At 41.7% G+C, this 25,094-nt stretch overlaps 1 protein-coding gene across 4 annotated transcripts in view; it reads right to left on the bottom strand.

The window, feature by feature from the left end:
* Positions 1–24,850, bottom strand: part of NAALAD2 (N-acetylated alpha-linked acidic dipeptidase 2) — a 41,841-nt gene extending 16,991 nt beyond the window's left edge. The window contains exons 1-8 of one of the 4 annotated variants that reach the window (XM_067466514.1): positions 24,718–24,850; positions 15,160–15,271; positions 7,812–7,998; positions 6,243–6,344; positions 5,088–5,213; positions 3,122–3,308; positions 2,379–2,472; positions 214–312 (exon numbers count right to left, since the gene is read on the bottom strand). In XM_067466514.1, the coding sequence (XP_067322615.1) occupies positions 214–312; positions 2,379–2,472; positions 3,122–3,308; positions 5,088–5,213; positions 6,243–6,344; positions 7,812–7,998; positions 15,160–15,271; positions 24,718–24,799 (989 nt within the window). In that variant the 5' untranslated portion in view covers positions 24,800–24,850. Of the gene's footprint in view, positions 1–213; positions 313–2,378; positions 2,473–3,121; positions 3,309–5,087; positions 5,214–6,242; positions 6,345–7,811; positions 7,999–15,159; positions 15,272–24,717 lie in introns of those variants that run through there. The other 3 variants (XM_067466515.1, XM_067466517.1, XM_067466516.1) reach the window with 3 other exon arrangements.
* Positions 24,851–25,094: the final 244 nt, after the last annotated feature.

The raw sequence follows: 25,094 nt of genomic DNA, 5'->3' as shown, positions 1-25,094 counted from the left end.
GCCCCAGAATTATTGGCCATCATAGACTCATCTTGAATCCGTAGAATTTATAGATGAGTTAACCTTCTGTTCAGCAACTGAGTCAATGATTAATCTTTAGCAAAGACTAGTACATAAATTCAGGAGCCTTTCTAGAAAATAATGGTAGTTTTAATCTTCAATAACATCCATGGTTCATGTATGTAGCAAGACAGCAGAAGTGATCCAACTGACCTTGTAGAGTAGGTACCTGAGAACCCAGGCCCGACATTATAGGACACATTCAGATTTCCCTTCCAAGTCTCATCCGGAGCTTTGGACCCTCCCATGAACCTGTGTCAGTAAAATCCAAGCCAACAATATTTGTGAGGTCATTTCACACAAACAGTTCCCACCCCTTAATACACTGTTTCCTAAATTAGAAGTTGGGAAAGAGCCAACATTTCATTATGGGTTGCTTACAGGAAGCTTGCAATTAGATACAATTCCCTTTACTTCTGACATTCAGGTATGTCAGAGCACCAATTACGGCACCACGTCTGCACAAGAAAGTGGACTCAAGTAAGAGGGAAGCTCAAGGTTTGGAAAGTAGAAAACAATGTTTAGAGGGAGAAAAAGACCTAAAGAAAATGAAGACATCCCAATGAAATGAGAAGGGACAGTGAACATAAAATGCTGACTGACTGATTTTGGGGCTCAGAATGGAAAAACAATTAACCAGCCATGAATGGTACACCATTCCTCACAAATCTCTCTTTGTTCATTGCACTCTCTTGACTTCATCAGGGCCACTTTGCAAAAGAGATGCCTTGCTTTTTAAACTATTTCTGCAAAGCGTGAGATTCTCCCTAAGATTGCAGACATTACTTCCTCACCATTCTAACCTCCATCTGTCTTCCCTGTCAGTGATTCAAGACAGTTTTGAAAAATTAAAACAGATATAGTAAAACATCATAGGAAAAATTAAAAATATAATGAAACAGTTAGAATCCAAGGCAGCTAACAGCATGACTGTTACAAAGAAAAACAACAAACATAGATCTACACAGCAGAATTAATGCAGCTTGACACCGTCAGCACTCTTTGGCAGAGAAGGTGATGGACTGGACATGGGCAAACTTTGGCCCTCAAGGTGTTTTGGACTTCAACTCCCACAATTCCTAACAGCCAGTAGGAATTGTGGGAGTTGAAGTCCAAAACACTTGGAGGGGCGAAGTTTGCTGATGCCTGTGATAGACCTTGTAAACTAAAATTTTCATAATTCCATCACATTGAATCATGGTGTCCAAAGTGGTGTCAAACTGCATTAATTCTACAGTGTAGATACAGCCTATGAAAGCCTATGAACGGGAAGGGTTTTGTGATTACAGAAGGATAGTAAAAACAATGCAGTTTAACCTCTATTGGAAAAGAGTCCCAGATTTGGAAAACAGCCATCAAAAAGGCCTCTCCTGTCTTCCTACTAAATGGACCTGTGATTGTGATGGGACAGAGAGAAGAGCCTCCCCAGAAGATCTCAAAACACAGGCAGACCCATTTGGGAAGAGTACAATCCTTCAGATAACATGCATCAGACCCATATACAGTATATCTTTGTAGCTAATAACTACCATTACCCCAATGATAGTGGTGTTTTCCTTCAAAAGGAACTGTAGGGGAACAGCCTCACATAATGAGTTTTATTTTTATTTTATTGGTCTTCAAGGAAGTTATGGGAAACCTTCAAGCTAGCGAAGCAGGAGTTTCATGTTCTGAACCAGCAATTCTCTACTGGTCTTATATGTGTGGGTTTCATTAAGTGTGACTTAGGCCCCTTCCACACAGCTGAATAACATCCTATATTTTTTGGCTTTGAACTGGGTTATATGGCAGTGTGAGACTCAGATAGCCCGGTTCAAAGCAGATATTGTGGGGTTTTCTGTCTTGATATTCTGGGTTTGGCTGTGTGGAAGGGTCCTTACTGGCCTTAATTAGAACATCCCAAAACTCATTCTAGATTTATCCTCTAAAGCAAATAACTGGCTTTAAAACTGGCCTCTAATGCAAATAACTGGCTTTAGTTCACTCTAAAATAATAATACAGATTGAGCATCCCTTATCTAAAATGCTTGAGACTAGAAGAGTTTTTGGTTCCAGATTTTTTTTTTTTTTGGAATTTGGAATATCAGAATATGAGATTATGCACAATAAGATATGTTAAAAGATCGAGACACAATATTTTAATGATTTTGCACATGAGACACAGTTTGTGTCATGAGAAAGCAAAGGCATCGGTATCTCAACCATCTATGTGGATACTTGTGGATTTAGGAGCATTTTGGATATCACATTGCCAGATAAGTGATACTCATCTGTATAAGACAGCTCTGTTTTTGGCAAAGACAGCAAAATCTACATACTGTAATAGCATCTCAGCATCATTGTAACTGACGGGGTGAACTGGGATTTTGGGAATCCCTATTCCATCCTTCGTCTCATACCTGAAGGTGTATTCTGAGAAACCAAGATAAAGATGTTACAAAATTCTACAGGAGAAGAAAAGATATTAGAATCTACATTTTGGCTAAGGTGTTACTCTGGTTGTCAGTGAAGGAGACTTAGAGCAGTGGTATGGTCTCCAGGAATTTTGGACTTCAGCTTCCAGAATTCCTTACAATTCTCCAAGCTAGCATGGGCATCAGGAAGTGAATCAAAACTGTACAATTCATACATTAATTGTCATGGCTCAGTGCTATAGAGTCCTATGGATGTGTAGCTTGGATCTTAATGGAAGTTACTTTGTATATTTGAAATGGTACTTCTTGGTAATTACTGTCTTTTGTCCTTGGTCTCAACATGGCCAAAAAAGGGAGTAACCTCTTCCTATATTGATATCCTCATAAATCAGTGGTTCCCAACCTTTGGTCCATCAAGTCTTTTGGACTTGAGAATTGTAAGGAATTCTGGAAGCTGAAGTCCAAAACTCCTGGAGACCATACACATCCCAGGACTCCATAGCACTGAGCCATGACAATTAATGTATGAATTGTACAGTTTTGATGCACCCTACAACTTCCAGAATCCCTAGTGCCCTGCAGACTGGGGATTATTGGAAACCTCAGGGCCTGGAATGATTCTGAAACTGCCAACCCTACTCACCCACCTTTGGCAGGATAGCCTGGAGTCAGAGGATCTCCTGCCCCGTTGAGGTTTAACACGTTCCCTCGTTGAACTCCTCCTCCGGGAAGATTCCACCCACCTGGGTAAGGCTTGACTCCGGGAGAGCAGTAATCCGCAGGGTCTGAGTAAAGGATAATCCCTTTAGCTCCTGCTAACATGGCATTTTTAACCTACAAAGCAGTCAAACATTAAGAAGCAGTTTTCAAAAAGCGTCTCATCATCATAACCCAAGAATGAGTAAACAGCACCTTATATTCCTGCCACTGCATGTTGAATAGAGCTGCTTGCTTCCAGAAGGGAAAAGCTATTAATTTAAGGCTTTGTTGATGAACACATCCTTTCCACAGCCAAAACACTTGAGTTTAATTTTAGACACTCTTCTGCCAACCAATTTGCCAATCAATGCCTTGGATTTTATTTTTACATCACATGGTCCCCATGCAGCATTTGGTTAAAATTAAAAATGTGCATACTAAGTTTTGAATGCTCTGAAGAAAAGCATAGCTCAAGTACTAGTCTAAAGATGCATCTCAGGGCAGTTCCAGACAGCGCTAAATCACACGCTTTAGTCAGGGGCAAAAAATAAAAATAAAATAAAACCAGGACCTGAGAAGATGTCCAGATTTTTTGTTGGTCCAGGATTTCTGCCTTCATCGCTCACTTTTGCTGCTTTGTAATGCAATTTTGCAGCCCCCAAGATGGCCACTGTGGACTTCCGTTGGACAATTTGGCAGTTTTTTTTTAAAAAAAAACAACTTAAGTTGCAAACATGCAAATCACTGTAAAAGTTCAGTTCCTGGGTTATATAAGCTGCAGGGCCTGTATAAGCTACAGGGTGTTGTTCCTGGGTTATACCTGTTTCTGATTGCTCTTATTGTGAAAAGATGTACAACGTTGACTAGGGGACCACAACTTTGTCCTGGCCAGAAAAAAATGTGCCCTCCACACATTTCATGAAGTTTCTGGCACACAAACAAAATTTTCACATTCTACTCAACTGTCACTTTCTTTTTAGGAACTGGCCAAGCAGGAACAAATATCAAAAACCCAGGAACGAACCCAGATAAAAAATCCCATGATTTCCCAGTGCAGAGACATACAAACATTTGAAGATGCAGATTTTCATGTATTTTTTGTAAACAGAATAAGTCCTGAACCCTACATAACTTTTGTGACTCACCTTCAAGTTATTTGGTCTCTTCTCCAAAGAAATCATCAAGGGTTTACATACCTGTGTTGTTCTTGCTGTAATTATCTTTTGACCAGACTCTCCCCCATATAGGGCACATTACAACATCCCTCAACCTGGAACCCTCAAGAAATATGGGAACTATTATGGGATAGCTCTTAGATAGCCTCGGTAAGGTAGAGGTAAAGGTTTCCCTTGACATAAAATCTAGTTGTGTCTGACTCTGGGGGGTGCTGCTCATCTCCATTTCTAAACGAAAGAGCCGTCATTGTCCATAGACACCTCCAAGGTCATGCGGTTAGCATGACTGCATGGAGTGCCATTACCTTCCCGCCGAAGCGGTACCTACTGATCTACTCATATGTGCATGTTTTCGAACTGCTAGGTTGGCAGAAGTTGGGGCTAACAGTGGGAGCTCATGCCACTCCCTGGATTTGGACCACTGACCTTTTGGTCAGCAAGTTCAGCAGCTCAGTGGTTTAACCTGCTGTGCCACCCGAGGGCCTAAACCTATGCATAGACCTATGAATAATCAAATCCACAAAAGTTAACTCACAAATAGGGTGAACTTCTTGCATATGTAAAGTTATATTAAGGACTAGGTTATAAGATTCCAGATAATGTTTGTTATATGGAGCTCCGTAAAGTTTGGAGTAAAAAAAAAAACCTGTCAGAAATTCAACATCCCCAATGACTTTGAAGGCACCTACTCAACTGGGTGGGTAAAGCAATTATAATGTTTAAAAAATTAACAACTTACTTTGTTTCCTCTGAATACTTTCCCATATCGGGCAATGACAATCTTTCCTGTACAGTTGATTCCCATCTGCCGCTCTAGTTTGAAAAAATCTTCAGTGCGGGCATAATTTGCGTACACCAGATCTGCCTTTTTCAGGGGCAGAAACAAAGAAAAATGCATTTGATGAGATTGCAAACTCATATGGTCTTTAAATCTGCTACAAGCAACATGGCAAAAGTATCATCGGATTGGTAGCTTGGTGAAGCACCAACAATTTTTGGCAGGGAAAGCTAAAACTACAACTCCCAGAATAGCATTGAGGCAATGCATTGAAAGCAATGTCAGCCTTCATTAATTTTTAGTTGCACTTTTAGCTAGCTCCCTGCCATGAGTGGAAGCTTGCAACAAGATGCAAGGGAGGACTATTATACTGTTGCCAGGTTTAAAATAATATTCCGTTGCTACTACAATCTGTTTTTGTTTTTGAATGAATGAAATGCCATCTTGTCATCTGTTTCCAGTAGCGAAAGGACAGATACCGACTTTAAGAATCTGCAAACAAGTTTATAGCAAATCAATGTATTAGGAATCATTGATAATATTTACATGACACTTTCCTATCCAAATGTAGTGACGTTCAGAATGAACCAGTGCTTGGAAATTTTATAACTTTTGGATTACCATTTGCAGAATATCCCAGCCACCACCAAACAATGCAACATAGATTCTGTTGGTTTGCTTGGGAATTTTCTTTGGGAATTGACTGTCCACTGGGTTGTTGTAGGTTTTTCCGGGCTATATGGCCATGTTCTAGAGGCATTCTCTCCTGACGTTTCACCTGCATTTATGGCAAGCAACCTCAGAGGTAGTGAGGTCTGTTGGAACTAGGAAAGCGGGTTTATATATCTGTGGAATGATCAGTGTGGGACAAAGAACTCTTGTCTGTTCGGAGCTAGGTGCGAATGTTTCAACTGACCACCTTGATTAGCATTTGATGGCCTGGCAGTGCCTCCGACAATACATTGACTGTCCACTGTTGGAGGCAGAGCGCATAGTCATGTGGATCTTTGGTCTGATCTATCTTAGGATTTTTAAAAATCTATCCGCACGTCAATGCCTTTCCACACCTTGTCCTTGAATAACATCATTGTGCAATTCTGCTTCTACAGCCCTTACCACAGGTGTGCCTTGTGCCGAATAAGCATTATAAGGAGGTAGGACTCCAGAGACATTTTCATATCCTGGAGGAGGAGGCTCAGAAAGTGATGTCTTGAAAATCTGTTTGGAAGAGTAGAAATAAACACAGATCAATGAAGTGGTTTGTAACATACAGTCAAAACATTGGCAGAGTTTCAGAAAACATTTGTCTCCTATGGTTCATCCACGCCAGAGAATAAATGCAGCTTGACACCACTTTGGTTGTCATGTCTCAATGTTATGGAATCCTGGGAGTTTTAGTTCAGTAAGGCACCAGCACACTTTGGCAGAGAAGGCCAAAGGCCTTGCAAAACTACAACTCCCATGAATCCATAGAATTGAGCCATGGCAGTTAAGTTCATTTCGAACTACAGTAAATTACTTCTAAAGTAGATGCACCCTTAGAATTTCCAAAAGCAGGTCACACACTATCTCATCTTTATAAATGGCAAAGGAAATCCTGCTCTAAACAAAGCTTACTAATAAACCCCATAATAGATTCACCTTAGGATTGCTGTAAGTTGGAAATGACTTGAAGTCACATAGCAACAACTTTAATAAGACTATTTGACAAACCGCATCGCCCACTATAGACCAAATCTGACACTCTGGTCATCGGAGGAGGCCCTTCTCTCGGTCCCACCCCCGTCCCAAGCATGGCTGGTGGGAATGAGAGAAAGGGCCTTTTCTGTGGCTGCCCCCCACCTCTGGAACTCCATTCCTAAGGAGTTTAAGATGGCCCCCTCCCCACTTTCAAGAAACAGCTGAAGATGTACCTTTGCTCACTGGCTTATGAGGAGGAGGAGGAGGAGGAGTTGGTAATACTGCCATTACACCTGATTAATAGCTATCATCCATATCTGTGCCCTGTTCACCACACCAGCTCAATAGATGTCTTGAACAGTGATCAATCTATTTGCCCCAAGGTACTGGGAAATGGTTGCTTCTGTTCGATGTTTTGTCTTATGCCTGTTATAATAGGCTACGTTTTTTATTTAATTTTAGTTAAGTTATGATTTGTGTTTATGTGTTGGGTTGTTAAATTTTGTTAGTACAGATGTATTGTTGTCGTATTCGGGCATTGAATATTTGCCTTCTGTGTTTGGAATCCGCCCTGAGTCCCTCCGGGGAGATGCAGGCGAAACGTCAGGAGAAAAATTGCCTCCAGAACATGGCCATATAGCCCGGAAAAACCTACAACAACCCATCTTTTGATTGCTCTCCTCCTCCGTGTTTTATAATCTCAACAATCCTAGGAGGTAGACCAGTTTGAGTGTATATAATCCAAAATCTCCTAGTGAACCTCATGGCTTGGGAGAAATGCAAGCCTAGATCTCCCATGTCCCCAACCAGGTTTCTAACCATTGCGCACCTAGCATGTCATATTTGTATAACAACCCAGCTATTCAGGTTTGATGATCTTCCAATTTCTTTGTAAGATCTAAACATTCTTTTCCTCCTAGTCATGTCTGAAACACAATTCTTCCCAGCTCTCTGTCTTTGTTAGGCTCACATACAGTGGACGGAACATTCTGCCCTCTTCTTTACCTCATTTCCTTGTTCATCAATAATGGCAACATAGTTGGGGGTGCTTTGATTCGGGTAGGAAAGTAGGACATCATAATGAACTAGCTTGGCTGTATCCAAGCCAAAGTCCTTCCACTGAGCTTGTATCTGTCTTGCCAGGTGAAGGTTCTGTTCTGTTCCTGCTACATGGGGGAGCCTGGTGAAAGCACTAAAAGAAGCACAGAAAGGACCAGGTAAACAAAGAAGGCACACAAATTCCTGTCTGACCATGGAAGCTAAGCAGGGTTAGTCCTGAACAGTATCTGGATGGGAGATGGCCAGTAAATGGGTTTTAACTGTGAATTTTAATACTGTTACGTTTAATTCTATTTTAATGTTTGCATATTTGTATATTTTAAAGTATGTGGTCATGCTTTAAATTGTAAACTGCTCTGATTCTCCATCTGTTGGGGATGCTTTGAACGTGATTGTCCTGCTTCTTGGCAGGATTGAAGAGAAACAACTGGAAAAGCTGGCACGATACGAGAATTTAAAGATTGAACTGCAAAGACTCTGACACAAGCCAGTCAAAGTAGTCCCAGTGGTGCTCGGCACACTGGGTGCAGTGCCTAAAGACCTTGGTCTGCACTTAAACACAATTGGTACTGACAAAATTACCATCTGTCAGCTGCAAGAGGCCACCCTACTGGGATCTGCACGCATTATTTGCTGATACATCACACAGTTCTAGACACTTGGGAAGTGTCTGAAGTGTGATCCAATATAACAGCCAGCATAGTGACCTTGTTTGCTGTGTACTAATCTTGTTGTGTTTCTAATAATAATAATAATTACCAGGTGCTGTGTCCTATATTTCAGAGGATAGAACTGACAAAACACCTCTGGATATTTCTTGCCTAAGAAAGCCCTATGAAATTCACGAGGTCACCATAAGTTGGAAGGAAACATGAAGGCACACCCACACATATATTGATCACATTCTGATGTTGTTTGGCCACATATGTCCTGGTTTTCATTCGTGAAGTATTAGATAGTACATAAATGTTTTCTTCGATTTTTAAAAAATGAGATTTTATTTTACTTGGGAAAATAAAACAGAAAACAAGCCAAAAACAAGGTAGTGCAGAGCTTGATTTATAATCAGACTCATGCTTGTTCTATTTGTTTCTCTATAACAGGGGTTCCCAACCTTCTTTTGACTAGGGACCACTTTGACCAGGGACCACCCTCCAACATTAATACCAAAAGAGTTACAAATCAGTTTTTGGTCAACTTTAGGTTTGGTTTGGTTATTTTGGGGTGCTGATTCAGAAAACTGCATTGGATAAACCACATCAGCTTCAGTTTCTGATAAGAACATATGCCATCCAGTAGTCGCCATCTGCTCACCCACAGAAAACCATACATATTTAATAATCTAGAGTTGATGTGGTAGTAGTAATCTCTCCCCTCCCAACATTCCTGTTGCCTTGGCACTATGAGAGGGTTTCACAAGACCAATCACTCTCATTGCCAAGTAGTTTCGAGACAACAGTGTAGTAATGGTGAGCTCACAGACCATATTTTCGTTCTTGCGGACCACTGAAACTAGGGCTTATGTGGTCTATCCAATGCAATATTCTGAATCAGTACCCCCAAATAACTCCTGGAAAAGGCCTAAAAATGAAGACACCAAGGTGCCCCTGCTTCCAGGCACCACATGGAATGGCTCTGCTCAGGGAGAGGGAGGAGGACGAGGATAAGCAGCAGTCAGGAGGCTTGTTGTCATGCCTTTCGGTAGTCAGCCCCTCCCCTCCCGACATCCCTCTTGCCTTGGCACTATAAGAGGGTTTTGCAAGAGCAGTTGCTCTCACTGCAACGGTGTAGTGACGGTGAGGCCACAGATCATATTTTAGTTCTTGGGAACCACTGCTCTATAGGAAATAGAGGAAGATGCCCTTCCCCTAACACAGATTAGAATCATTGCCACTTGGATATGTATCATCAATTCACCTGTCAATATGTGGGGACTTCTAGTGTTTTGTAGGGTTTTCTTAGGCAAGGAACACTCAGAGATGGTTTTGCCGTTCTTTTCTTCTGAAATAGAGCTTACAGCACTAGTTACTCCTTGTTAGTCCTCCATCTAACTACTAACCAGGCCTAAATATGCTTAGTTTTTAATGTTGATACGGTCAATGGACTAATCAATAAACTTTGCTTTGCTTAGCTTCCAAGATCGGATAGCATTTAATGGCAAAATATCCAGTTTAGCACAGAATGAAGTTATGAATTAATTAAATGACACCATACATTAAAGAACCAATAGCTTTTTTTTACATGATCCAGTCCAAAATCCAGTCCCGGTGGTGCAGTGGGTTAAAATACTGATCTGCTGAGCTTGTTGATTGAAAGGTTGCAGGTTCGATTCCGGGGAGCGGCATGAGCTTCCGCTGTCAGCCCCAGCTTCTGCCAACCTAGCAGTTCGAAAACATGCAAATGTGAGTAGATCAATAGGTACCACTCCGGCAGGAAGGTAACGGCGTTCCATGCAGTCATGCCGGCCACATGACCTTGGAGATGTCTATGGACAACACCGACTCTTCGGCTTAGAAATGGAGATGAGCACCACACCCCAGGATCAGACATGACTGGACTTAATGTCAGGGGAAAACCTTTACCTTAGTCCAAAATTGTAACTTTTCTCAGCTTTGACTGTGCAGTCCATACAGTTTTACTGTTCTGTATAACAGCAAACAGGTAAAGTAAACAGCCATTGCCAGAAAGGAAGGGGGATTCATTCACCATTGCCTCACCAGTACCAAGTTCCTTTGAGTTCATTTAGATCTGTTTTTCAACTTGGTTAATATTTGAGCAAGAAGATTTGTGGTTCTTTTGTGAGACTTAACAGTGTTCCAATCAGGAGAATAGAATTTCCGTTCTCAAAGTCTTTAGCACATGACTCCACCCGGGCTCATTCCAAAGCAGACTGGTTGATTCAATGATTAAGTGATGAACTCTGAAAATAAGGAACAAAAGCATCTAGAGGGCTAATCAGTTCCAAAGGTCTCAAAGCCAATCCCTGTGAGGAGCAACTTAAGGAGCTGGGTATGTTTATCTTGAGGAACAAAAGGTTAAGAGGGGACATGATACCTGTGGGTTGTAGGTTTTTCGGGCTGTATGGCCATGTTATAGAAGCATTCTCTTCTGACATTTCACCTGCATCTGAGCAAACATCCTCAGAGGTTGTGAGGTTTGTTGGAAACTGGGAAATTGGGTTTATATATCTGTGGAAGGTGGGAGAAAGAACTCTTGTCTGTTGGAGCAAAGTGTGAATGTCTCCATTGGCCACCTTGATTAAGCATTTGATGGCCTGACAGTTTTTAGGTGTGGCTTGTTACTGCCTGGGAAATTTCCTTGTTGAGAGATGATTAGGTGTTCCTGATTGTTTCCTGTCTGGAGTTTCCATGTGTTCGAGTTTTGTTTTTTATTTACTGTTGTAATTTTAGAGTTTTTTAGTATTGGCAGCCAGATTTTGTTCATTTTCATGGTTTCTTCCTTTCTGTTGAAATTGTCCACATGCTTGTGGATTTCAGTGGCTTCTCTGTGTAGTCCGACATGGTAGTTATTAGAGTGGTTCAACATTTCCATGTTCTCAAATAATATGCTTCATCCAGGTTGGTTCATCAGGTGCTCTGCTATGGCTGACTTCTCTGGTTGAAGTAGTCTGCAGCCCATTTCATGTTCCATGATTCGTGTCAGGGCAATCATGTGTTTGGTGGCTCCTATGCAGACTTGTCCACAGCTGCATGGTATATGGTAGACTCCTGAAGAGCTGAGAAGATCCCTCTTGTCCTTAGCTGAATGTAGCATTTGTTGGATTTTCTTAGTGGGTCTAGAGATAGTATGCTGTGATTCCTTCTCAGCTTCCCTATGAGGTCAGGGATTCCCTTGATGTATGACAAGAACACTTTTCCTCTGGGTGTGTCTTTGTTGTGACTCTCGTGGCTTGTTCTTGGTCTTACATCTCTTCTGATGTCTAAAGAGGAGTCTCCATTGGCCTGTAAAGCCCAATGATTGCTGTCTTTAAACATTTGAAATAATGTTATTTTAAGGAGGGAGCAAATGTATTTGCTACTGCTCCAGGGACTATGGCATGAAGGAATGGGTTCAAATTGCAGGAAAAGAGATTCCATCTTAATATGAGGAAGAACTTCCTAGTGGTAGGAGCTGTTTGGCAGTAGAATATGCTGCTGCCTTGAAGAACAGTGGTCTACTTCTCTAAATATTTTTCAATACAGACTGGATAGCCATCTGTCAAGACTTTGATTTATGTTCCTGCAGAACAGAATGGGGTTGGACTGGACGGTCTTTGAGGTCTCTTGCAGCTCAATGATTCTATGATTTGGGGATAGCATGGAACATACACATTCAGTTGAAGATTGCAAGAACAAAGCTGTGCACATGGTCTTACTGTGCATGTCAATGTGTACATTCAGTTGCCTATGCCATAGTGCATTAGGTTGAAAAAGCTTGCCATTCCACACAAGAGTTCTGTAGCACAATCAACATATAATTAGAATAATAGAATCATAGAATCAAGGAGTTGGAAGAGACCTCATGGGCCATAATTTATTTACACAAAGCAATTCTGAAATAAATTCTCGGTCAATATCTTCTCCCTGAATTGTGTCTTTGTGGTAGGACTGTGATCTTATAAATATATTCATTCCTGCACAGGAGAACACATAATTTATTCAATTTTCTCCCTACTCCAGAAGCATCTTCAAAACTGTGCAGCTTTCAAAGAGTTCTTACAGGGGGGAGAAAGCATCTCTCATCACTTTTGTCCTTTTCTACCCAATTAGTAGAATTAGTGCAGGGCTTGAAGAATCCAAGGCTGGAGTTAAAATTACTGGAAGAAATATTAACAACCTTAGATATGCAGATGATAGCAGTTTAATGGCTGAAAGTGAGGAGGAGCTGAGGAGCCTTCTAACCAAGGTGAAAGAAGAAAGTGCAAAAGCTGGGTTGCAGTTAAACATTAAAAAAAACCAAGATGATGGCAACCAGGTTGATTGATAACTGGCAAAATGTGGAGACAGTGACAGATTTTGTCAGGATTAATTTAGTTATGTATGTGTTTTCAAATGTGTTTCTATGTAATTCCAAGATGGAGTCTACTGTGTGTTAAGAATTGCTGTGCAGAGTGTTCATGAGGCTGTGATTAAGTAACCTTGAAAGAAATGAGATAATGCATGTTCTGGCTGGGAACAGAAAGGAGTCAACCGTCTCAGCCAGAGTGAAGAGAAATAAGCAGGTGTGCAGAGAATTTTTCATTTTCCACTAGTTCCTGTTTGTAGCTCGCTGTGCTAAGACGTGTGTTTGATGTACTTAGTAAAACTTGGTTTTCTTTTGTAACTGAAAGACTGCAGAGTCCTTATTTCGCATACAGTGTCTGCTGATCTAGCAATCCTTCCACTGGCAAACGTGAATACTCTGACAGATTTTGCATTTCTAGCCACGGATATTACTGCAGACACAGACTGCAGCCAGAAAATCAGAAGACATTTACTTCTTGGGAGGAGAGCAATGACTAATCTTGATAAAATAGTGAAAAGTAGAAACATCACACTGGCAATGAAGATCCGCATAGTTAAAGAATTGGTATTACCCGTAGTAACCTATGGATGCGAGAGTTGGACCGTAAGGAAGGCTGACCGAAGGAAGATAGATGTTTTTCAACTGTTGTGTTAAAGGAAAATGTTGAGAGTGCCTTGGACAGCAAGAAGATCAAACCAGTCCATTCTCCAGGAAATAAAGCCCGACTGCTCATTGTCGGGAAGTGTATTAAAGGCAAAGAGGAAGTACTTTGGCCACATAATGAGAAGGAAAGCTAGAAGAAGATAATGATGCTGGGAGAAATGGAAGGAAAAAGGAAGAGGGGCCGACCAAGGGCAAAATGGATAGAGGTTATCCTTGAAGTGACTGGCTTGACCTTGAAAGCGCTGGAGGTGCCACAGCTGATAGGGAGCTCTACCGTGGGCTGGTCCATGAGGTCATGAAGAGTTGGAAACAACTGAACAAATAAACAACACTCAATTAGTAGCAACTGGCAGTAGGGGGAGTAAGGGAACCCCAGGAAAGATATTGGAGTTTGTAGTTTTTGACAATCCTGAGATTGCTCCCCACTGCCCATACACCATGTGACATCAGGAGGTGGGGTGGAAGAAATATAGCCTATAGACTATAGCCTTCAGTCATCCTGTCTCAATGTTCCCAATCTACTCTACCCTATTCTACATCAGTATGAGGTGAAGGAGAAGCAATGATCAGGAAGACCATATCCTCACACACACCTGCCCCTCTTGGGATATCCAGAGGAAAGCCAAGCAAGGAGTTGAGCCTTCCTCCATCCTAACTCAATTCTCCACAACCTGCCCACATGACAACAAGAAAGGGATGAGCCAAACAGAGAGATTTGTGGAAGCTATAGCCTTCCATGACCCTGGTTTGGCTCTCCTCTTCAATGGAAGACTAGAAATAGATGCGTCTAGGATGCAGTGTGTGAGAGTAATCCCTCACATCTCTTTGAGAATTGGGGGGAAGAAAGGATCTCGAGAAATATTTCCTCATTGAGGGTTTTGGGAAGTTCTTCTTTCATCCCCATTCCACATGAATCTTTAAATATTATTTGTTGTTGTTCATTCGTTCAGTCGTTTATGACTCTTCATGACCTCATGGACCAGCCTATGCCAGAGCTCCCTGTCAGCTGTCACCACTCCCAGCTCCTTCAGAGTCAAGCAAGTCACTTCAAGGATGTCATCCATCCATCTTGCCCTTGGTCAGCCCCTCTTCCTTTTTCCTTCCATTTTCCCCAGCATAATATCGTATCTACTCCTAAATGTAACTCTTGGTTGCCAACTAAGATCATCTGGGGAGGCCCTGCTCTCGGTCCCACCTCCCTCGCCGATGCAACTGCCGGGAACAGGAGACAGAGCCTTCTCAGCAGTGGCCCCTCAGCTATGGAAAGCCCTCCCTAGAGATATCAGATCAGCCCCCTCCCTCCTAACATTTTGAAAAGGAGTTAAAACCTGGCTCTTTGAGCAAGCATTCGCAGATGCAGTGTAACAGCTAATTTAGATCCACAGAACGATTGGACGATGTGACTGGAAAATGATTTTAGTAATGAGACGCAGAGGACTTGTGCTTTATTGTTTTTATTGCTTTTATTGTTTTTATATAGTTTATACTATATGTTAATGTTTTAACTATATTTTATGTTGTTGGGGGCATTGAATTATGCTGATTGCAAACCGCCTTGAGTCGACTTCGGGCTGAGAAAGGCGGTATATAAATATGGTAAGTAAATAAATAAATAAACTAAACTTACCGGAGATAATCCCGGATGTTCTCAGCTCTCATTTCTGCAAGAAGTTGCCTTCGCACATTTGGAAAGATGTTGGACGTTCCAGTCGATTTATGAACTGATTTCACACACCAGCCTACAAAGTGGCAACAACCAGGAGAGAAATGTCAGCACTTAAAAACTCCCAAGGCTATTCACCGAACAGCATGATAGGATGCAATGATATCAGGCAAACTATTGGGGTCTTATCTGCTTGCTCATCATCCAAAATGTAAATACATGGCCTCACCTGTCAACTTTGGCGGTCCACTAGCTTTCTTGCTGTGTATGTGTCTTCAGGTCACATGTTGACTTAATAGTGATATCATGGATTTCATTGGATTCCAGACAATGAATGGAATTAGCAATTTAAAGTAAACTTTATTTGTGTCTTTAAAACTGGGTGGATCTACAATGTAGAATGAATGCAGCTTGACACCATTTTAACTGCCATGGCTTAATGAAATGAAATGATAAGAGTTATAGAATCCTAGAGTTGGAAGAGACCTTGTGGGCCATCCAGCCCAACCCCCTGCCAAGAAGCAGGAAAATTGCATTCAAAGCACCCCCGACAGATGGCCATCCAGCCTCTGCTTAAAAGAATCCAAAGAAAGAGCCTCCACCACACTACGGGGCAGAGAGTTCCACTGCTGAACAGCTCTCACAGTCAGGAAGTTCTTCCTAATGTTCAGATGGAATCTCATTTCCTGTAGTTTGAAGTTGTAGATTTACAAGGTCTTTTGCCTTTTCTACCAAAGAGTGCTAATGCCTCACCAAACTGCAGCTCTCAGGATTCCATAACTAAGTTTTGTCATTTGAAAGGATGTCAAATGACAATATATGAATTCCACAGTGTATATGAACTCATAGTTAAACGTATGCCATGGGAAAACCAGCAGCACAAAGTAAATATTTAATTATGCCTTCATAGTTGTTTTTCTTTTAAACTGCATTTTGATTCAGTTCTACAATGAGCTTCTTTTTAGGTTCACTTTTGGTGAAAAGGAAGAACATAAATACAATAAATCACAATAATTACAAAACTAGGTGTTCCAATTGTTCCTGGAAAGAGTGTTTTGCCTGGAGAAATGGCAAAACATGACATTGCTGACCTGCCGAAGAAGAGGAATAAAAGCAACTCCCTTTTCACTGTCCACCTCTTTTGTTCTCCGTGACCAACATAGCAAAAGCATTTCCAAATTGCTCCCTTTGTGTGTCAGCGCTAGCAAGAACAGAACGCAGCCGTTCTGGTTTGACAGATTGGTTCTCCTTAGTGAATCGGACAGGTTATGCAATGTCCCGTCCTAAGCACAGACCTTCCTGTTTTTCTCTGAGCGGCAGAAAAGCGTCACCTCAACAAAATGTGTCAAAGGAAGATCGGAACGTTCCATTGCTATAGCAGTGAGTAATGTGGCTCTAAATATGGCTTCGTACATCTCCATCTCCTAGTCCAATTACTTACCTGCTCCAACTACCAGCAGGTCCCCAGATTCTCAAGCTGACCCTGGAAAAGTTCTCTATTTTAAAACTATATCTCCCAGGATCTGCAGTCATATTTTCTAGCTAGAGCTCCCCTCATATTTGGCATGCCTCCTGGATTTAATAGATATTTGAAAATAATAGACATTGTTCTGAATGGTACAAATTATGATCCACTGTCTTGTTGGTTCATACTACATTAATTGTACGGGTTTACAGCTCAAGACTGGTGGATTGTGTGTGGTGGGAAACTTAATAAAGTCTTTACTGGAAAAATATTTGAGTCTGTCTCTATGTTGAGGTCCACCCCCTCCTTGTTGTTGGTGGTGGTGGCTTTCTGGGAGGGAAACTTGGAGATAACTGTGGCCTTGACTGTTATTGAGGAGGAGTGGTTCTGAGATCATGGGAGATCACTAAGTGGAATTTATTGAGTTATATGGTTAAGTTCATGTGGGATCACTACCGTGTGTGTGTTAAAAGAAAAAGACTCACCTTAGTTAATTACAATCCACAGGCTCAGTAATTGGGTAATTAAAGTCAACAAGTTTTGGGCCATTCCCTAAGGGGTATAACTGAGGAGAGTTTGTTATATGTTTTTGGGCTTACTGAATGTTTGCCTCTCGGCTTACTCACCATACACTCCTGGCTTGCCGCCTAGTTAACACAGGCTAGTTTGTCTTCTGTGCTCGTCTCCATGAACAAGAAATGAAGATTGGGAGAAGACATTTTCTGATGAAAAGTATTGCATGAACTAAATGCAAGGACCATACAAGAGTTTGATACTCCAGTGGAACTGTGACTGTATTACTGCTAGAAAGTTTGTATTGAAGTTGCTGTTTAATTAATGAACTCTGCTGAACAAGAGTAAAACTTAAGTTTCACATTTCTTCTACTTGTGTTGCTCTTTTTTTGAATATACAAAGTACTAATCTTCTGTTGGTCTGCACACATTGTCAAATCATAACAGAATTGGATAGCATGATTGGCTTGTGATCCAATTGATTGTTTGCACTCCAATATTATTATTGATACTGAGGAGTAAGTTCCTAGGCTTTTTGGCAAATTGTGCCTATGGTATGGTGGTGGGAAAGAGAAGAATCAGGCAGGACTTCTTAGCACAAGGTGTTTTCTGCTTTCAAAGCCAAGTGGGGTGGTGAGAGGTAATCCATCTGAGCTAAGGAATCTGACTTTTGGTCAGGGTGGATTTAAAATGATATGTGGATGGAAGAATGGAAGGATGTATGAATGGAGTTAATAATTTTGGAAACACCAGTAAAAGACCAAGGCCTGCAAAGACTAACTACCTGCTTGCTGGACTGTAATTAAAAGTTGCTAATAAGAACTGAAAAGTAAACTAGGACAGTGATAACAGATATGATTACAATGTTAAGAAGGAAGTCAACATAAGATCAATACAAATCAAGAAGAATCAACATTTGGCCCGGAAACTGAGATGGAACCAGGGTGGAAGGTGTCTATCATTAATTTACAACTTTGGGACTACATCAGCAGGATATTCCTATGAAAGACTCAATCTAATAATTCTCAAATTGTGACAGACCTGAGGAGTCTGGTACACCCGCCATGCTCTGCTCCATGGGAAGGAGAGAGATGGTGTATTTGGAGAGTGGCAGATCTGCAAGGGAGCAGTCTGGTCACTTTGGGGCTTCTTTCTCAAGGGAAGAGGGAAAAGCGCACTTTTGGAGTCTTAGATTTTGTGCAGCGAGACAGGTTCTGCTGTATGGAAAACAGAAATCTGGTTTTTGGCATTGCACTTAGGGAAAGGATATATTTTGAAGTTTTGGCATTATGGAAGTTTTGGAACTATGCATTGGCAGGCTGCAGGAAAGCAGGGTCTGGCCTAACAGGTGCTTCTCCAAGGAGGGAGAAGAGGATATATTAATACTTGGATTCTTGAGGATGAATGTGTGTACATGCTGAGTGAAAATGTAACTCCCCTTTGTTTCTTTGTTAGCCATGTAATTGTAAATCCAATGTAGTTGCATAGAATCTGTATGCCTGTATGCCTAATGTTATTCTCTGTCTAAATGTTTCCAGTGTGATGTACCCTCTCAAACTGGAAATTGCAATAAAAAGAACCTATGCTTTAAAGTTATTGAAAGTTATTCATGGCAACGAGGATGGGATATTCTTTTCAAGTGTGGGAAAGTTATTCATAACACAAACACACTCCCAACAGATGGCCATGCAACCTCTGTCTAAAAAATCTCCAGAAAAAGTACTATACTCAAAGACCAAGGTATTCTACTACCAAAAAGCTCTCACCATCATGAAGTTCTTCTTAATGTTTAGGTGGCTGTTCCTGTAGCTTGAATCCATTGCTCTGTGTCTTTAAGCGAGTCCCATTGGGGAGAGAGGGCAGAATATAAATAAAAAGTTTTATTATTATCAGCTGCCTGCTTGCAGAGTTATCCAAGGGCCCTTCCATACAGCCCTATATCCCAGAATATCAAGGCAGGGAATCCTACATTATCTGAGTGTGGACTCAAATAATCCAGTTCAAAGCAGATATTGTGGGATTTTCTGCCTTGATATTCTGGGATATAGGGCAGTGTGGAAGGGCCCTGAAAGAGCTACAGATATATTCCTACTGATATATTAGGATTGTCTGTGCGCCCTTATCTTTCTCTGAAAACCCTATTCTAATTTGCCTTACCTTGTTTATGCCCAGCACTTTCTGATTTTAAATTTGAATTATTACATCTGGCCTGGCCATAGGTTTTTAAATGCTGTATGTTGATATTGTTATTGTCTATTGTTTATTGTGTATTCTTTTGTTTTTGAGTTATTTTAACTGCTTTGTATTGATTATTATTATTGCTTTTGTTTATTGATGTATTGTGGGCTTGGCCTCATGTAAGCCTCACCGAGTCCCTTGGGGAGATGGTAGTGGAGTACAAATAAATTGCTATTATTACTATTATTATTATTCCGCATTTTGCAAAAGTTTTTGTAACGTTTCATTTCAGTCTGAGGCCCCTTCTATGCTGTCCTTATATCCCAGGATCTTGTCCCAGGTGATCTGCTTTGAACTGGATTATATGAGTCTCCACTGCCAGTTAATTTGGGATATATTTCTATATTCCAGGATCTGGGATCAGATCCTGGGATATAGAGCAGTGTAAAAGGGATTTGAGACAAGATGAACTGGAGTTAGGCGAAATGCTGATACTCTCCATCTTTTTTCACACCTTCTTGTGCCTATGTTATCTTATGGCTGTTTATTCTACATAGGTAGCCTAAATATACCATTCATTGGGTTTTCATGGCAAAGGAGGATTCAAACCTTGGTCTCCGAGAAAGTTTAACAGTTAAGCCACTACACCACACTGACACATCATTTCCCCAACTTCCTCTAATATTCCGTTCAGGTGGTAAGCATAACCAACAGGAACAAAGATGAAATGGGACCACAGAGAAAGGAAGTATCAGCAGGCTTAGGAGATTCCCACAGTCTTTTAAAATACAAAATATCCTTAAGACTACTTGAGGGCCAGTTTTATGCTGTTAAGACCCTGCAGGAATGCCAAAAAATGGCAACAGGACCTCATTAGAAAGGTCAAAACATCACTCCTAGTTTTGCAAAACTTTATTTATTTATTTATTCACCGTACTTTTATACCACCCTTCTCAGCCCGAAGGCAACTCAGGGTGGTTTATATTTGGCACAATTCAATGCCCCCAACAACATAAAAATACTTTAAAACATTAGCATATAAAATATAAATTCATATAAAATCAATAAAAACAATAAAAACATATATCCTTAGTATCTCCTTACTGAAATCATTATTCAATCACATTGTCCAGTCGTTCCATGGGAGGGGCCCGATCTAATATCCCTGGGAAAGGCGTTCCACAGCCAAGGGGCCACCACTGAGAAGGCCCTGTCTCTCGTTCCCGCCAAACGCATCTGAGAAGAAGGCGGAACCGAGAAAAGGGCCTCCTCATACTATATATATTGCAAAGCTGCACCCAACATTAAAGTTAATTGATGTTATTTCGAGTACTGTACCCAAGGGAGGCAATCAGTGATTTCAGGCTAGAAAATCAGGCTAGAGCCCCCAGTGGCCCAATGGGTTGAGCCCTTGTGCCAGCAGGACTGAAGACCGACAGGTCAGAGGTTCGAATCCAGGGAGAGTATGGATGAGCTCCCTCTGTCAGCTCCAGCTCCTCATGCGGAGACATGAGAGAAGCCTCCCACAAGGATGGCAAAACATCAAAACATTTGGGCACCCCCTGGGCAACGTCCTTGCAGACAGCCAATTCTCTCATACCAGAAGTGACTTGCAGTTTCTCAATTGCTCTTGACATAAAAAAAGGCTAGAAAATGGGAAGATCATTCCTGTTAGGAAGGCCAAAACTTTGCAACATTTTGGTGCACTTCCTACTTGTCACCAGCTACGTCTTAATTTCTCAGGCTCAAAGTAGAAACTCAAAGCAACACAATACCTCTATAGCTAGAAAGAGAAAATATTTTGATAACTGGGTATGAGTCCACTTCTTGATACTCCCTCTTTCTCCCTTGTACAGGATTTTAAAAGAATTTGAATTGGACTGAAAGTCTAAGGTGGCTTTCTACAAAACATGTTGCTATTGCAATAAAACATTGCAGTCTATATAGTTCTTGTTTGAGATGCCATCCAGCCATGGCCCTTGGTTTGGTTCCAGGATTCCCATGAATACCAAAATCCATGGTTGCTCAAGTTCGATTACAGGTTGAGTATTCCTTATCTAAAATGCTTGGGGCCAGAAGTGCTTTGGATGTGGGATTTTATGCAATGCTTTCCATATAGTTATATAATGAGATATATTATTACCCCTTATTTTCCATCTTCATCGCTATGAAGATCTTATTGATAGGAAGCTTCCCACCAGAGTGGAAATCATCTATCGGACAGATGGCAAGTGACTTAACCTCAGCAGACTGAAAGCCAAATCAATGTCACAGCAACATCTGTTATAGAACTCCAATATGCCAATGATAACATTGTCTGTGCATTCAGAAGTAGACCTACAAGCCACTCTAAACACTTTCACAGACACATACAAGAAGCTCAGCCTCTCATTAAACACTGAGAAAACCAAAGTGCTCTTCCAGCAGTCACCAGCCAATCTCTCTCCAATGCCAGAAATACAGCTTAATGGTGTAACATTAGAAAATGTTGACCATTTCCGCTACCTTGGCAGCCACCTCTTAACACCTCTCAACACTGAAATATAACACCGCCTGACCTCTGTGAGTGCAGAATTTTTCTGAATGAAGCAGAGAGTGTTTGAGGATCGGGACATCCGTAGGGATACCAAGGTGCTTGTTTATAAAGCTACTGTCCTCTCAACCCTGTTGTATGCCTGCGAAATGTGGACTGTCTACAGACGTCACACTCAACTCCTGGAACAATTCAACCAGTGTTCCCTCTGAAAAATCCTGCAAATCTCTTGGGAAGGCAGGCGGACAAATGTTAGTGTGCTGGAAGAAGCAAAGACCAGCAGTATTGAAGTGATGCTCCTACGCCATCAACTCTGCCGGACTGGTCATGTTGTCCGAATGTCCGATCACCTTGTCCCAAAGCAGTAAGTATAATCCCAACTCAAAAATGGAAAAGAGAATGTCTGTAGACAGGAAAAGAGATTTAAAGATGGGCTTAAAGCTAACCTTTAAAAACTGCTGCATAGACATGGAGAATTGGGAAGCCCTGGCCCTTGAGAGTTCTAACTGGAGGTCAGTTGTGACCAGCAGTGCTGTGGAATTTGAAGAGGCACGAATGGAAGGTGAAAGGGAGAAACGTGCCAAGAGAAAGGCACATCAAGCCAACCCTGATGGCGACTGCTTTCCACCTGGAAACCAATGACCTCATTGTGGAAGAACATGCAGATCAAGAATAGGGCTCCACCTATGAATTCACCGCCAAGACTTGGGAGGTCATCATACTTAGACAATGAGGGATCGTCTAACAATAATGAGATATCTTGGAGACGGGACCCAAGTCTAGACAAGAAATGTATTTATTTATAGCTTAGACATTTAGCTTGGGGGTAATTATATACAGTATATATATTTTTTAATGGGACATGAAACAAAGGTTGTATACACTGAACTGTCAGAAAGCAAAGGCATCAGAATTCAGCCACCTACACGGATGTTTTGGAATTTCTCAACCTGTAGTTGTATTGGTGGTCTAAGATCCATACAGCTACAATGAATGAAACCATGGGCCAAGACACCTGGTGATAATAATATACAATATTTTTAATAATTTTGGGCATGAAACAAACGTTGTGTACACTGAACTGTCAGAAAGCTTATGGGTCACTATTTTTGGATACTGGAGCATTTTGGATTTCCAAATTATGCCATATATATATATATATATATATATATGCCATAGTAACAGCAAAGGTAAAGGTTTTCCCCTGACATTAAGTCCAGTCGTGTCCGACTCTGGGGGTTGGTGCTCATTTCCATTTCTAAGCCGAAGAGCCGGCATTGTCCATAGACACCTCCAAGGTCATGTGGCCAGCATAACTGCATGGAGCGCTGTTACCTTCCCACCAGAGCGGTACCTACTGATCTACTCACATTTGCATGTTTTCCGAACTGCTAGGTTGGCAGAAGCTGGGGCTGACAGCGGGAGTGCACACCACTCCCCAGATTTGAACCTGTGACATATAATGGCATACTAACATGTAATCCCTTATATAGGATGGAAAGATCTGTTTTCTGAATAGTTAAATCCTATGATACTGTTCCCCAAGATTCCAACAACGCAACCCTTGGACTGTCCTGATTTCTTTATGGCAGCTCCAATTAATCCTGTGTGGTCTCACTTTTTGGGGATGCTTTTAACATTTCCCAGGTTATCTATCACTTCTTCTCTCTTCCCTTTTAATATCACCGCTATATCATCCGATTCAAAGCAGATAATCTGGATTTATATGGCAGTGAAGGAAAGGCCTTTCTTTCCCAGGAGGCTCAAGCAAAAGCAAAATGTTGCAGCCTCTGCTGGCTTGTGAGTTTTTTCTTCTGAGAATCATACATTAATAGAATTATGGAGCTGGAAGAGACCTCATGGGCCATCCAGTCCAACCCCCTGCCAAGGAGCAGGAAAGTCATATTCAAAGCACCCCTGACAGATGGCCATCCAGCCTTTGCTTAAAAGCCTCCAAAGAAGGAGCCTCCACCAAGCTCCGGGGCAGAGAGTTCCACTGCTGAACAGCTCTCACAGTTAGGAAGTTGGACACAGCATATTATTTGAGAACACAGAAATGCTGGACCACTCTAACAACTACCATGTCAGACTACAAAGAGAAGGCATTGAAATCCACAATTTCATCATAAAAATGATCAAAATCTAGCTGCCAGTATTAAAAGAAAACTCTAAAATAATAACAGTAAATAAAGAACATGACTCAAAAATAGGGGAACTCCAGACAAGAAGCAATCAAGGCCAGCTAATCACCTCCCAACGAAAGATTGCCCCAGGCAGGAAGCAGCCAAGCCTTGAAGCTGCAAGGCTATTAAATGCTAATCAAGGTGGCCAATTGAAACATACCTCAAACAGACAAGAGTTCTCTCTCCCACCCTGGACATTCCACAGATATACAAACTGTATATTCCTAGTTTCCAACAGACCTCACAACCTATGAGGATGCCTGCCACAGATGCAGGCGAAACGTCAGAAGAGAATGCTTCTGGAATATGGCCTTACAGCCCGAAAAACAACAAACCAGTTAGGAAGTTTTTCGTAATGTTCATTAATAACTCTGATATTGTATGGCCACAGATATCCCATGTTCACTATGCAAAATGTCGAAGCACCTGCATCCTGTGACCCCCAAACATGTTCAGTCTTCATGGAGCCACTTAAATGGGATCCTGTTGAACTTCTCCAGGCTTGGTTGGACCCCGATCTCCAGCATCCTCCAACTCAGAAGCGACAACTGGGAGCTGTAGTCCCCCAAAACCAATTCCTCCCTCCAGTCCAGTTCTGTTTCAACCTGGAATCCAAATAGGAAGGGCTCCACCAAGCGAAAGCTACTCACCCACTAGGTTTCCCAGCAAGAAAAACGCCAGGAGAACCACAAATCCCATCCAGCTGCAGAGAACTACCGTCCTCCTGGCCATGGTGCCTCTCCACGAAAAGAAAACTTGGCTCAGGACTTTTCTAACGCACTCAAGGGGAGGAGGAACCGGCTGGAGGTGCGCCCCTCTCCCCTCCCTTCTTTCTCTCTTTCTCTCTTTCCCTCCCTCCTTTCTTTCCTTTCTGGTCCAGCAGGAAGGGCAGAGAAGTCCCTGGTGGATGATGGGTCCTGGATGTCTCCTCCTGCCCTTACATGCTCCCCCTCCTCCCCAGGGTCTTCTCCTCAACCAAAAGTCAACCCAAAGGGCAGAAGCCAGTGGAGAAGAAGGCTCAGGAGAA

This window comes from Anolis sagrei, chromosome 3 (assembly GCF_037176765.1).
Source record: "Anolis sagrei isolate rAnoSag1 chromosome 3, rAnoSag1.mat, whole genome shotgun sequence".
Classification (NCBI taxonomy): Eukaryota; Metazoa; Chordata; class Lepidosauria; order Squamata; family Dactyloidae; genus Anolis; species Anolis sagrei.
Note: the sequence above shows the minus strand (reverse complement) of the source record. Positions and strands in the feature narration are given on the sequence as shown.